Consider the following 12,184-nt stretch of genomic DNA (forward strand, 5'->3'; position numbering starts at 1 on the left):
GACAGGCCCATGGTTAATTCGTGCCCACTGTCCTGCGTGGGCAGTATTTGGGCCACTAGTGGCTTCTCTCCAGGACTGCTGGCCAGTGTGGCTGGTGAGACCACCGTCCTCACAGTCGGGGAGAAATGAATGGTGTGGGCTGTGGCAGGTCACAGCTGCTGTCCTCCAGGGTGCCGAGCCACAAGGGGAATGGACTGGCCCCCTTGATGGTGGGGACCCGGCAGGCTACCCGTTCACCCCCTTGCTCTTTTGTCAGCACCCTACTGGTTCCCTAAGCCGTATGGTGTGGCACCACGTACGTGCCCAATTGGAACAAGTTCTAGAATCCCCTCTACCTGCTGCCCTGCTCTGGGCCTGGGCTGGTGTGCAGTTAACACCGCCACTTACCCCTCCGCCGGCTGGTGGGGTGGGGAGAACCCCAGATCAGACCAGGCCCCAAGGGGAGGAGGGGCCCCTCCGCTGACCCGCCCCACCCCTTTCCGCGGCGGGGGGGTGGGGGGGGTGGGGGAGGGGAGGCTCCGGGCGTGGGGAGCGGCGTCACGTGTGCCAGGCGGGGCGCGGCCAGAGTCCGGGCGCGGGGGCGGAATGGCGGCGGAGCGGGACCCCGAGGCGAGCGCGGCGGCCCGGCCGCTGCTCACCGACCTCTACCAAGCCACCATGGCGCTGGGCTACTGGCGCGCGGGCCGGGCGTGGGACCAGGCCGAGTTCGAGCTCTACTTCCGCCGCTGCCCCTTCGGCGGCGCCTTCGCCCTGGCCGCGGGGCTGCGCGACTGCGTGCGCTTCTTGCGAACCTTCCGCCTGCGGGACGCAGGTAGTAGCCCCGCCGTTCCCGGCCGGCCCCCCACGACCCCGCCAGGACGCCCCCCACTTAATGAGCTGTCCCCGACGGGACAACCCACCTCCTCGGGCCCCAGCGAGCCCCCCACGACCCGCAGGGCCACCTGCTACCTAGATGACCCGCCCTTGCCAGGACACCCCACCCCAGCCAGGCGAGCCCCCACGACCCCCAGGACACCTGCCACCTAGATAGACCGCCCCCGCCAGGACAGTTTCCCACCCCACCCCCAACTCCCGACCTGGCGAGTCCCCGACCCCTCTAGGCCACCTGCCACCTAAGCCAGCTCCCCGCGCCCCGCCCCAGGCCTGATGAGTCCCGGACAAGACTCTCGCCTGACGAGAGTCTTCCATGGCCCAACAAAGGCCCCCCCAAGACCCCCTACAGGCCCCTTTCTTTACCGCGGTCCCAGCCCCGACGAGTCCCCACGGCCTGCGCTGGCTCCAGCCCACGAGGGCCTCTGTCACCCCCAGACGTGCAGTTTCTGGCCTCGGTGCTGCCCTCCGACACGGATCCCGCATTCTTCGAGCACCTTCGTACCCTCGACTGCTCCGGTGTGACGGTGCGGGCCCTGCCCGAGGGCTCCCTCGCCTTCCCCAGCGTGAGTGCAGGGTGAGCGGGGGCAGAGGGGCGCGGGACCGAGCGCCCAGCTGACCACCCTCCCCGCAGGTGCCGTTGCTACAGGTGTCAGGGCCACTCCTGGTGGTGCAACTGCTGGAGACGCCACTTCTCTGCCTCGTCAGCTACGCCAGGTGGGGGGGAGCCCCGCCGGCGGGAGGAGCCCGGGGAAGGCAGGGCCCCGGGAGAAAGAGCTGCGACTTCCGGGGGGCGGGCCTTTGGGAGGGGCGTGGCTCCGTGGGTGGGGTGGGGCCCCTAGGCTCTGTGGGTGGAGCGTAGGGCCCTGGAGAGCGGCTTCCGGCTCCCACTGTGGAGGGCCTCAAAGAGGGCGGGCGATGCCGCGGTGACTTCCGGACCCTCACCGCAGGTCCCCTGCTCCTTTCCCCCCACAGCCTCATCGCCACCAACGCTGCGCGGCTTCGCCTGATCGCGGGTCCGACGAAGCGGTTGTTGGAGATGGGTCTGCGGCGAGCTCAGGGCCCCGATGGAGGTCTTACGGCCTCCACCTACAGTTACCTGGGCGGTAAGAGCCCAAGGAGGGAGACAGGGGTCAGGGAAGGAGGAGGCCTGCCAGAAGCCCTCTAGCCAAGTCTGACGCCCGACTGACGCCCCCGCCCTCCTGGCCCCTGATGCAGGCTTCGATGGCAGCAGCAACGTGCTCGCGGGACAGCTGCGGGGCGTGCCCCTGGCTGGAACCTTGGCTCACTCTTTCGTCACTTCGTTTTCAGGCGCTGAGGTGCCCCCTGACCCGGTTAGCATCCCTCTCTCCTCTGCTGCCCTCCAGAGGGCAGTCCCCGAAGCCAGTCCTTGCCCAGGGGAAGGAGGGACTGCCATGCCCCGCCCACCTGAGCCACCCTAGCAGGTAGCTGCAGTCCTGCGCTCAGAAGCTGGCAGATGATGGCAGGCATTACCCCTGTTTAGACCTCAGCCTGGGGGAACCAGTCCTCACCCTGCTCATCCACTAAGGGTTGTCCATCCTTCACTCACCGGTTTCCATAGATGTTGGCTCCAGCTGCCAGTCAGGGCCCCAGGGTAGACCTGGCTGCATGTGTGGAGGCATGGCTGGAACGCGTGTGTGCCCATCTGGGGCTAGGGGTGCAGGAGCCCCACCGGGGGGAGCGGGCAGCCTTTGTGGCCTATGCCCTGGCTTTCCCCCGGGCCTTCCAGGGCCTGCTGGACACCTACAGTGTGCAGAGGTGAGGCCCAGGCACCCCCCTGGGTGGGCTCTGCCTGAACACCTATGGCCCCTCCGCCAACCCTTCTCATCTTGCTGGCAGGAGTGGTCTTCCTAACTTTCTGGCAGTAGCCTTAGCCTTGGGGGAGCTGGGCTACCGAGCCGTGGGCATAAGATTGGACAGCGGTGACCTTCTGCAGCAGGCCCAGGAGATACGTAGGGTCTTCAGGACCGTTTCGGCCCAGTGAGTCCCCTGGGAGGGGTTGTGTCTGCTGAGAGACCCTGTTGGGGGCAGGAGTGTTGGGATGGGGCAGAGAGAGGGAGGGATTTGCTCCTCCCAAATTGAGGAGCTCTGATCTGGTGGCTACCACAGTGGAGACATCGGGGCTCTGGGGGGAGAGGTCGGGGGAGTGGTTCACCCAGGGGCTTGTAAGCAGAAGGCAGAGCCCATGTGGCTGAGGCCAAATTCTCAGGTGGGGAGGGTGGGGGGAGGTGCGTAACTGAGAATAGAGAATGACCAGGTGAAGCAGGAGCACCTGAGGGCTGTCCACCCGTCACAGGTTCCAGATGCCCTGGTTGGAATCAGTCCCCATCGCCGTCAGCAACAACATTGACGAGGAAGAGCTGGCCCGGCTGGCCCAGGAGGTGGCGGGCAGTGGGGAGCAGGGGCAGGGGTGGTTAGGAGGGCTCTGGGCCTGCAGATGTCAACCAAGCTCAGTGCCACCTTGTCCCTCCTCCTCCAGGGCAGTGAGGTGAACGTCATTGGCATCGGCACGACCGTGGTCACCTGCCCCCGCCAGCCTTCCCTGGGCTGCGTCTATAAGGTCAAGACAGGGTCTGGGGTCCAGTGGAGTGGGCCAGAGGGGTCATGGGTTTGGGGGGATTCCCATGGTCCCAGCACTTGTCTCTGCAGCTGGTGTCTGTGGGAGGTCAGCCCCGAATGAAGCTGACTGAGGACCCCGAGAAACAGACACTGCCTGGGAGCAAGGCCGCTTTCCGGCTCCTGGACTCCGATGGTGAGGCCCCTCCCACTCCCCACGGCCCTCCTCCTCGAGTCCCCAGGCCCCCCACTTTATTCCTGCTGCACACACAGGGTCTCTGCTGATGGATGTGCTGCAGCTGGCAGAGGAACCACCACCCCAGCCTGGCCAGGAGCTGAGGGTCTGGCCTCGAGGGGCCCAGGAAGCCTGTGTTGTGAGGCCTGCCCACGTGGAGCCCCTGCTGAGACTCTGCCTTCAGCAGGGACAGGTAACTGCCTCTACCTGCTCCCTCAGTCTGCACGATGAACCTGAACTGAGCCCTGGCACCTGCTCTTGCCCCCTGCCCCAGCCTGTCCCTTCCCGCTCCCCCAGCTTCATGGGCCTCTCTCACCTCTCCCCTTCCCTCTCCCCGCAGCTGTGTGGGCCTCTCCCATCTCTGGCTGAATCTAGAGCCTTTGCCCAGCTGTCCCTGGGTCGCCTGAACCCTGAGCACAAGCGGCTGGAACAGCCCGCACCATACCAGGTAGATAGATGCCCGCCCCCCCCACATCATTGTCACTTTGCCTTGTGAGCCCTCTGTCCCTACAGCCACCCGTCCATTCTCTCTTTTCCCTGTAGGTGGCGCTGTCTGATGAGCTACAGGCCCTGGTGGACCGACTGAGTACAGGAGGGTCCTCATGAGAACTGTGGTGGAGACTGCCTGGAATCAACATGAGTCACTCACTGTCCTGCACAACTTGTCCCGTGTCATTTCTTCACTCAGCCTGCCACTCACTTGACCCCCAGGGCCTCCAAGGGTGGGTTGGAGTCTGGGGTCAGAGCACGGGTTCATGCTCCCAGGGGAGGCCCAGGCTCTGCCAGGGTGGGGAGGCTGTCCTGTGCTGAGGTCTGAAGGTCGCAAGGAGTTAGGCCAAGGCTGGGGAGTGTCCAGGGCTTGGGAAGCTGGACTGTGGGGGGGACAAGGCTATGGGGAAAGGGGGGCTTTGGTGCCCACCCAAGAGTTGTTGGAGTTGCTGCAGGCAACTAGGGAGGGGGAGCCACAGGGCAGGGACGGGTGCCAGAAAGAGGGTCTTGTATCCAGGCACGGCCCCAGACTCCCCTGCCAACCAAGGTCCCCGCCCCGGAGAAGTCAGCAGGGCACCCCAGCTTCCAAAGCCAAAGAAGTGCAGGTGTCCCAGGCCACCGCTGTGGCCAGGCCTGCAGGACTCTGCCACTGGGGACGCTGGGCTCACGGGCTGCACCCAGCTGGCTCTCTCCAGGCCCTGGCATCTGTCACAGGGTCAGCAGGGCCTGGGCCCCAGGGGAGCGGCTGCTGATGCAGCAGCCTTGCAGAGAGAAAGGCTCAGGGGTGCACATGAGAGCCCGTGAAGAGATTCAGGGTGCTGGGCTGGCCTTGCCTCATGCACACGAAGCTGGTCAGGCTTCTGGCAGCTTTGGCAACTTGCGTTCCGGAGAAACCACTCACGAGAGACATTCTGGGCTCTGGGGGAAGTAGGGCAGGGGCGCCGGGCGCCTCTGATTGGTCCGGCACAAGGTGGCAAAGGCAGGTGAGGGCGTGTGGAGGGGAGCGGGCTTCCCGGGGGGTGCTTCCTAGAACACTTCCGCCTCTCCAGGTATCTGACCAGACTGGCTTTTCTGGATCCCTAAGCTTAGGGCAGTGCCCGTGTCACTGGGTGACGATGACAGAATTTAGGGCAGAGGCCCTGGGGAGCATGAGGCTTCGAGAGAGACAGACTCACGAACACCCACATGGCAGAACACACCCGCCCCAGGTTCCCACAGGTCAACACTTCTCAGATGCGCACTTCCCAGGCACCAGGACCCGGGGGACCCACCTCAACAATGGCAGTCACCAGCAAGGGCACCTGGGAGGCGGCCTCTGCTCCACCCCGAGGTTGCCTGAGCTGGGAGGTGGTGACGGCTGTCCCAGCCATCCTCATCCCCCAGATGTCTGGCTCCGTGGGAATGCAATGGGGACAGCCCAGTCCCTGACCCCAGGCCCTGCCTGGACACATCTGCTTCTTTAGGGCTGAATCAGGCAAGGCTTTAACTTGGGATTGGGCCCAGACTTCTGGTCCCTGCTGGGGCTTCTTCAGGGCTGGGCACACTTCCACGAGGTCTCCCCGCCCAGAGGGGCTGGAGGTCAGGGGTAAAGGGCCCTTCTCCCCCTCTCCTTGTGGATCCACATGCCAGGGCTCTTTATCCTTTCCCCAAGGCCCTGGTGGGATGAGCCAGATCCCAGACGCTCAGGTATCAGGCTGGCTACTCCCTGCCAGCAGCAAGGGCAGGAGGGCCCTTCGTAAGCCCCTGCTGTGTGCCACACCCGGGGACGCCTCGGCGCGGCTCCCCAACCCCCCACACGCACAGAGCATGAGCTCACACGCATGCGCCACCACGCCTGTCCCGGGTCCTGTCTGCCCAGGGCCTGCTTTTAGGTCAGGCCCGTGCATGACTTCCGGGGAGAACCAGTGGCAGGTGCCGTAGGCTGGGTCCAGCTGAGTAGCTTGGGGTGTGCGGCAGCCATGGCTTGGGGGGTATGGGGCAGGGCTCGGGGGGGCCCTGTGGGGGCCCTAACCCTGACAGCTCTGGCTGAAGAGATCCGAGCCAACCAGGGGCAGCCCCCAGGACCCTCTTCCATTGACCCTCAGCCTGAACCTGAGCTTGAACCTGAGGCGGAGCCTACGGGTGTCACTGCCATCCCCACAGCCCGCCCTGTGCCCTGCTCTCTGCCAAGGGTGCAAGAGCCAGCCCCCAAGGAGCTCTATCAGGTGAGTGGTAAGGGAAGGGGGGCCAAGGGGACCACAGGGAGGAGGCTGGGGAGGTGCTGGGGAAGAGAATTGGGAGAGGCAAGGGGACTTCGTACATCCCACCCACCCTGCCCTAGGACTCCCCAAGTTCCTGGGAGGAGGGGGCCCTGGCTGATCTCGCATTGTATGCGGCTGCCTGCCTGGAAGAGGCTGGCTTTGCGGGGACCCAGGCAACAGCCCTCACACTGTCCTCAGCCCTGGAGGCCCGGGGGGAGCGTCTGGAGGAGCAGGTGAGCCAGCACCCCCTCCCTGCCCCCAGGCTCCTGCCGTGGAGTCCCCAGGTTGGGGGATCCCAGTGAGCAGCCTGTCAAGCTCGCTCCCTTCGGGTGGTACCTGCCCAGGGGGGTCCAGAAAGTCTCCCACTGACGCGGGCTCCCTCACGCCAGGTGTATGCCCTGGTGCGCGGGCTACTGGCACAGGTGCCCAGCCTGGCCGAGGGGAGGCCCCGGCAGGCGGCCCTCCGGGTACTGAGTGCGCTGGCCCTGGAGCATGCTCGGGAGGTGGTGTGTGCGCTGTTGCCCAGCTCGCTGCCCCCGGACCGGTAAGCCGCCTGGCCCAGGCCAGCCCCGCGTCCCGAGGCACCACGCAGCTTCCTTCCCTCTTCCAAATTGGCAGCAGTCTGGTCCTGGAGGGGCAGGCTATGGAGAGGGCCTCAATTCCCTCCGTGTGACTGCCACCCTCCACCTACCCCCCCCCCAAAAACCTCGGGGCCTGCCTTCTCCCTCCGGGTCACACTAGGAGCCCAGCCTGGGGGTAAGCTCCAAGGTGGGGTCAGCAAGCCTGGAGCCCCTGGCTGTGTGGTTACCCTGCCCCAGGAGAAGTTCTCTCTGGTTTTACTCTCCACAGTGATCGTCTCCACTATCGGGTCCGTTTCGGGGTTGCTGGCCCAACCAGGTTCTGAACGGTCCCTGCCAGGCAGTTAAGGTTGCAGGTTATTTCTGCACCGATGCTGGTTATCTTGCTTCGCTGGGATTTGGGGGTGCAGTGTCGGGGGGCGGGGGTTTACCTACTCTCCCACGCGGGAGTCCCAGTGGCCACCTCCCACCCGGCCCCGGGGACCCCCCACATCAGACCGAGTCTCGGGCGCTCCGCACCCCCAGGGTGGCTGCTGAGCTGTGGCGCAGCCTGAGCCGAAACCAGCGCGTGAATGGGCAGGTGCTGGTACAGCTGCTGTGGGCACTGAAGGGCGGAGCCGGGCCCGAGCCCGAGGCACTGGCGGTAGGTGACTCCCTTGGGGCCCCGGGGGGCGCCCAGCGCATGCATGATGTTCCTCGAGCATCAGCCGCTTGTCCTGGTCCCTGCTCCCTGCACCAGAGCCTGAGATGGGCTGCTTGTCCCACAGGCCACTCGTGCCCTTGGGGAGATGCTGGCTGTGTCCGGCTGCGTAGGCGCCACTCGGGGCTTCTACCCACACCTCCTGCTCGTGCTGGTCACACAGCTGCACCAGCTGGCGCGGCGCGCGTCCTCCCCTGACACCCCCAAAGCTTGGACCCCATCGCACCGAGGGCCGCCACACAGCCACGCCAGGTGAGGGCACACACCAGAGCGGAGTGAGGCCTGGGCCGGTGCCCTCCCGGCGCTCTCACCCCCCCCCCCCCTCGCTGCCTGCCCCCACCTCCAGCTGCGCTGTGGAGGCCCTGAAGGCCTTGCTCACCGGGGATGGCGGCCGCATGGTGGTCACGTGCATGGAACAGGCTGGAGGCTGGAGGAGGCTGGTGGGAGCCCACACCCACCTCGAAGGCGTCCTGCTGCTGGCCAGGTGCTGGGGAGGGGGTGGGGGGGGAAGAGGCAGGGGCAGGAGGGGGGTCGGGCGGAGACGCCTCCCGGGGTGAGGCGCCCAGAGGAGGGAGAACGCCCGTTTCCGCCCCATTCCCAGTGCCATGGTGGCCCACGCGGACCACCACCTGCGAGGCCTGTTCGGGAACTTGTTGCCCCGGCTGCGCAGCGCCGACGACACGCGGCGCCTCACGGCTATGGCCTTCTTCACCGGGGTGAGCCTGCGTCCACACGGGCGGTGAGGGGTGACCGTAGACCGGGCCTCTGGGCGGTGCCTGGGGACCTCGAGCATGCTGACCCCGCGTCCCCGCTCAGCTGCTGCAGAGTCGGCCCACGGCAGGGCTTCTGCGGGAAGAGGTCATCCTGGAGCGGCTCCGCGCCTGGCAGGGCGACCCCGAGCCCACCGTGCGCTGGCTGGGCCTGCTCGGCCTAGGCCACCTGGCGCTGAGCCGCGGGAAGGTGAAGGCCGGGGGCCCCGGGCGGGGCCTGGGCGGGGCCTGCGAGGGGCCGCCCACGAGCCCCCCCCCCCCCCCCCCCGCTCACCCGCAGGTGCGGCACGTGAGCAAACTGCTGCCCGCGCTACTGGGCGCGCTGGGCGAGGGCGACGCGCGGCTCGTGGACGCCGCGCTGGGCGCGCTGCGGCGGCTCCTGCTGCGGCCTCGGGCGCCCGTGCGGCTGCTGAGCGCCGAGCTGGGGCCGCGCCTCCCGCCGCTGCTGGACGACGTAAGCCCCGCCCCGCCAGGCTGCCTCCCCGCCCCTCCAGCCCACCCGGCCTCAGGCCTCTCCAGACCCCCTGCCAGACCGCCCTTCTCCCTGGACCTGGGTTCCCGGTGTGCCCTGACCCCTTCCTCCCACGCAGGCCCGGGACTCGGTCCGCGCCTCGGCTGTTGGACTTCTCGGGACGCTGGTGCGGCGGGGCCGGGGCGGGCTCCAGGTGGGGCTCCGCGGCCCCCTGCGGAAGCTGGTGCTGCAGAGCCTCGTGCCGCTGCTCTTGCGCCTGCAAGATCCCAGCAGGGACGCCGCTGAGGTCAGCTGCCCCCCCAGACTGTCCCGCTGCTGTCCCCATCCAGCCTCCTGCATCCCCACCCTGCGCAACTCCAAAGAGTTCTACAAGGACGTCAGGTGCAGGTGTCAAGGGCTCCTAGCTTCCCGGTCTTTCCTGGACCACAAGCCCTGGGCTCCTCCACCCCTCGTCCTGGCTACACCCCAGCCACCTCTTGCCTCTCCCTGGACCCCTACCCCTGCTCCCTTCGCCTGTCCTAGAGTTCAGAGTGGACCCTGGCCCGCTGTGATCACGCCCTCCGTTGGGGCCTGCTGGAGGAGATGGTCACCGTGGCCCACTACGACAGCCCTGAGGCCCTAAGCCGCATCTGCCACTGCCTGGTCAGTAGGGGGAGCACCCACTCGGTCCCGTGTACCCCAGGGCCACTCTCCCAGCCAAGGTGGTGGCAGGTCTAAGACCTCAGGCCCTGATGCCGTGCCTTGGGGGTCCCAGCTCCTGGGCTCACCTTTGCCACCTTCTCTCCATATGGGATTGGCCTTCCCATACTGCCATAAGCCTGTCTGTCCCCAGGTTCAGCAGTACCCGAGTCACATACCCAGCTTCTTGAGCCAGACCCAGGGCTACCTGCGGAGCCCGCAGGACCCCTTGCGCTGGGCAGCTGCTGTGCTCCTAGGTGAGGCAGGACTGGAGTCACACTGTCTCTTGAACTCAGAGTTCTGGGAGCTGGAGCAGCCCCTCCCTGGTGGGGCCTGGGGCCGGCACTCACTGGTTTGCCTTGGTCCAGGCTTCCTCGTCCATCACACAAGCCCCAGCCGGGTCAACCAGGACCTGCTGGACTCCCTGTTCCAGGGTAAGGACCCAGCTCGCTGGCCAGGGTTGGGGTCCTAGAGAGGCTGTGGGTGCTAGGACGGAGTGGATGGGAATGGATGGGTGGAGGGCCAGGAGTCCGGGGTACTTAGCGGTTCTGAGAGTCTTGCAACCCTGCCCGAGCTGCCGTGTCCCTGCAGACCTGGGGCAGCTGCAGAATGATCCAGAGCCAGCCGTCGTCGCCGCGGCTCAAGTGTCCGCCCAACAAGTGGCGCTGCTGGCCTGCGCACAGCCGGGGCCGCGCCTCCCGCGTCTCCTCCGCCTGGGCCTCTGGCGCCGCGTGGGTCCCCACCGACCCCCACCAGTCTACGCGAGCAGTCCATTCCAGCCCCGCAGCGTCGTGGGCCGCTGGGGCTGCTTGGGATCCGGCTGTGCCTGACCCCAAGCCAGCCCGCAGGGTACCTGGGTCTGAGGCAGGCACGCACTGCTCTGTGGTTCATCCTGGGTGGGGGGTGGGGGGAGCGATCCGCAGAAGAGGCTCCGCTCCAGGGGCCCCTGGGCCTGGTACCAGATGCTGTGAGCAAGCCCCCTCCCCCTCTCCTGCACACAAATCCTCCAGGCCCAGGGCCACGACGGCCACGTGAGCTGGGACGGAGACGCCTCCTGTCCGAGTACTGTTTCAGCTTGGGTGAATCCGTCCCCACTCAGGCCAGACCTGTTGCTCTCCAAGCGCCCAGGAGTGTGCCCCCACCTCCGCCAACCTCAGCCTGGATGGCACCTGGGCTCCCGAGCTGGGGTCTGGTTGGGGACACTGTGAAACTAGCCCAGCCCGGGTGGCTGGTGCCCTGGAAGGCTGCCTGCTCTCCAGGTCTCTGTCTCTGCGCACAGCCTGGCTCGGGCTCCCCTGCCTTCCTTGGCACCCCTGCCCGGCAGCCCATCATCCTCCATCATGTGTCCACTCATCACCGGCCTGTCCCCACATCCCCACACCCTCACCCCTGCTAGCCTGCCAGACCTCACCTGAACCTTCTCCAGGAGGTTCTCCTGACTGCCCCACGGGACACCACAGGCTCGGGATGATACCTGTGGGCTCAGGTGTGGGGTGCTGACATCTGCACCCCACTAGACTGAGCCCTCAAGACGCTCCCCCGTGCCCTGTGTGGGCTCGAATGAGGAGAGCGTGACCGAACATGCAGAGAAATAGCCCCTCTGTTGTGACTGAGCCTCTCTGGGCCGTTCAAGGCCCTCCACCTAGCCACTTCAGAGAGGCCTTGGCTCACACAGCCTTTTGGAGGGGCTGGGAGCAGTCCCCCCAGACTGGAGACCCCTTGGGGTCCTGTCCACCCACTACAGAAAGTGTTTAAAATAAACACGGGTGGATTTTTTAATCCAAAGTCTGGCGTCTTTCTGGAGACTGGGTCTGAGCCAAGCATGAAGTTCTGATGACCGTGGCCTGGTCCAACATTGCGCTCAGGCTGGGGTTATAGATAAGGCAGCGTGTAGCCAGGAATGAGGGTCAGCCAGGTTCAGGGTCCAGGCTTGTGACTCAGGGCTTACCTTGAGTCAAAGAGCAAGTTTGAGGGGTGCCTGGGTGGCTCAGTTGGTTGAGCATCTGACTTCGGCTCAGGTCATGATCTCGCGGTTTGTGAGTTTGAGCCCCACATCGGGCTCTGTGCTGACAGCTCAGAGCCTGGAGCCTGCTTCGGATTCTACGTCTCCCTCTCTCTCTGCCCCTCCCTGTCTTACGCTCTGTCTCTTTCTCAAAATGAATAAAGATTAAAGTAAAAAAATTAAAAGGAAAAAAAAAGCGAGTTTGGGAGCTCAGGCAGGAAGGAGGTGGGGTCTCTCTTTAGAGCATTTCTAGGGCCAGGCAGGGTCAGGCCAAGGCCATGTGTGGTTTGGTGTATTTGTTCAGAGCCTCCAAAGCAGATGCCAGGACAAGGTTAAAGTGCGTAAAACCTTGGGTGGCAAGGAACTTGTTCTGCAAGTGTTCCGCAAGACAAGCAAACATTTCTAAGAAATTTTAACTTGACACACGAACGACGTCTTGCAATACAAGTAGTCTGTGATGCTGAATGTCACATGATCATAACTGAGCCAATGGTTCTCTTCCCTCTCTCTCTCTCTCTCTCTCTCTGTGCAATTGTGGCCCATGCTTGGATGCTCGGTCTCAGGCTGCAGTGG

General features: G+C 65.5%; 2 protein-coding genes across 12 annotated transcripts; both read left to right on the forward strand.

Annotated features, from left to right (window-relative positions):
* Nucleotides 1-554: 554 nt before the first annotated feature.
* Nucleotides 555-4,340, forward strand: NAPRT (nicotinate phosphoribosyltransferase). The gene is made up of 13 exons (XM_045453406.1): nucleotides 555-811; nucleotides 1,309-1,436; nucleotides 1,505-1,587; nucleotides 1,846-1,976; nucleotides 2,089-2,204; nucleotides 2,453-2,649; nucleotides 2,731-2,871; nucleotides 3,188-3,272; nucleotides 3,371-3,451; nucleotides 3,541-3,643; nucleotides 3,721-3,875; nucleotides 4,023-4,130; nucleotides 4,226-4,340. The coding sequence occupies exons 1-13, from the start codon at nucleotides 586-588 to the stop codon at nucleotides 4,286-4,288; spliced, it is 1,617 nt and encodes a 538-aa protein (XP_045309362.1). The 5' UTR covers nucleotides 555-585; the 3' UTR covers nucleotides 4,289-4,340.
* On the forward strand, nucleotides 4,302-11,383 carry MROH6 (maestro heat like repeat family member 6). Of its 11 annotated transcripts, none has more exons than XM_045453390.1 (16): nucleotides 4,302-4,404; nucleotides 5,788-5,857; nucleotides 6,220-6,375; nucleotides 6,492-6,644; nucleotides 6,801-6,955; nucleotides 7,515-7,632; nucleotides 7,757-7,941; nucleotides 8,036-8,173; nucleotides 8,291-8,405; nucleotides 8,506-8,649; nucleotides 8,740-8,913; nucleotides 9,050-9,217; nucleotides 9,454-9,573; nucleotides 9,764-9,866; nucleotides 9,978-10,043; nucleotides 10,269-11,383. In XM_045453390.1, the coding sequence occupies exons 1-16, from the start codon at nucleotides 4,319-4,321 to the stop codon at nucleotides 11,003-11,005; spliced, it is 2,688 nt and encodes an 895-aa protein (XP_045309346.1). In that variant the 5' UTR covers nucleotides 4,302-4,318; the 3' UTR covers nucleotides 11,006-11,383. The 11 variants fall into 11 exon arrangements, with proteins under 11 accessions (XP_045309346.1, XP_045309348.1, XP_045309350.1 ...); XM_045453392.1 differs by having other exon boundaries at nucleotides 6,256-6,375; XM_045453394.1 differs by having other exon boundaries at nucleotides 10,201-10,549.
* The last annotated feature ends 801 nt before the right edge of the window (nucleotides 11,384-12,184 follow it).

Source organism: Leopardus geoffroyi, chromosome C3 (assembly GCF_018350155.1).
Source record: "Leopardus geoffroyi isolate Oge1 chromosome C3, O.geoffroyi_Oge1_pat1.0, whole genome shotgun sequence".
Taxonomy (NCBI): domain Eukaryota; kingdom Metazoa; phylum Chordata; class Mammalia; order Carnivora; family Felidae; genus Leopardus; species Leopardus geoffroyi.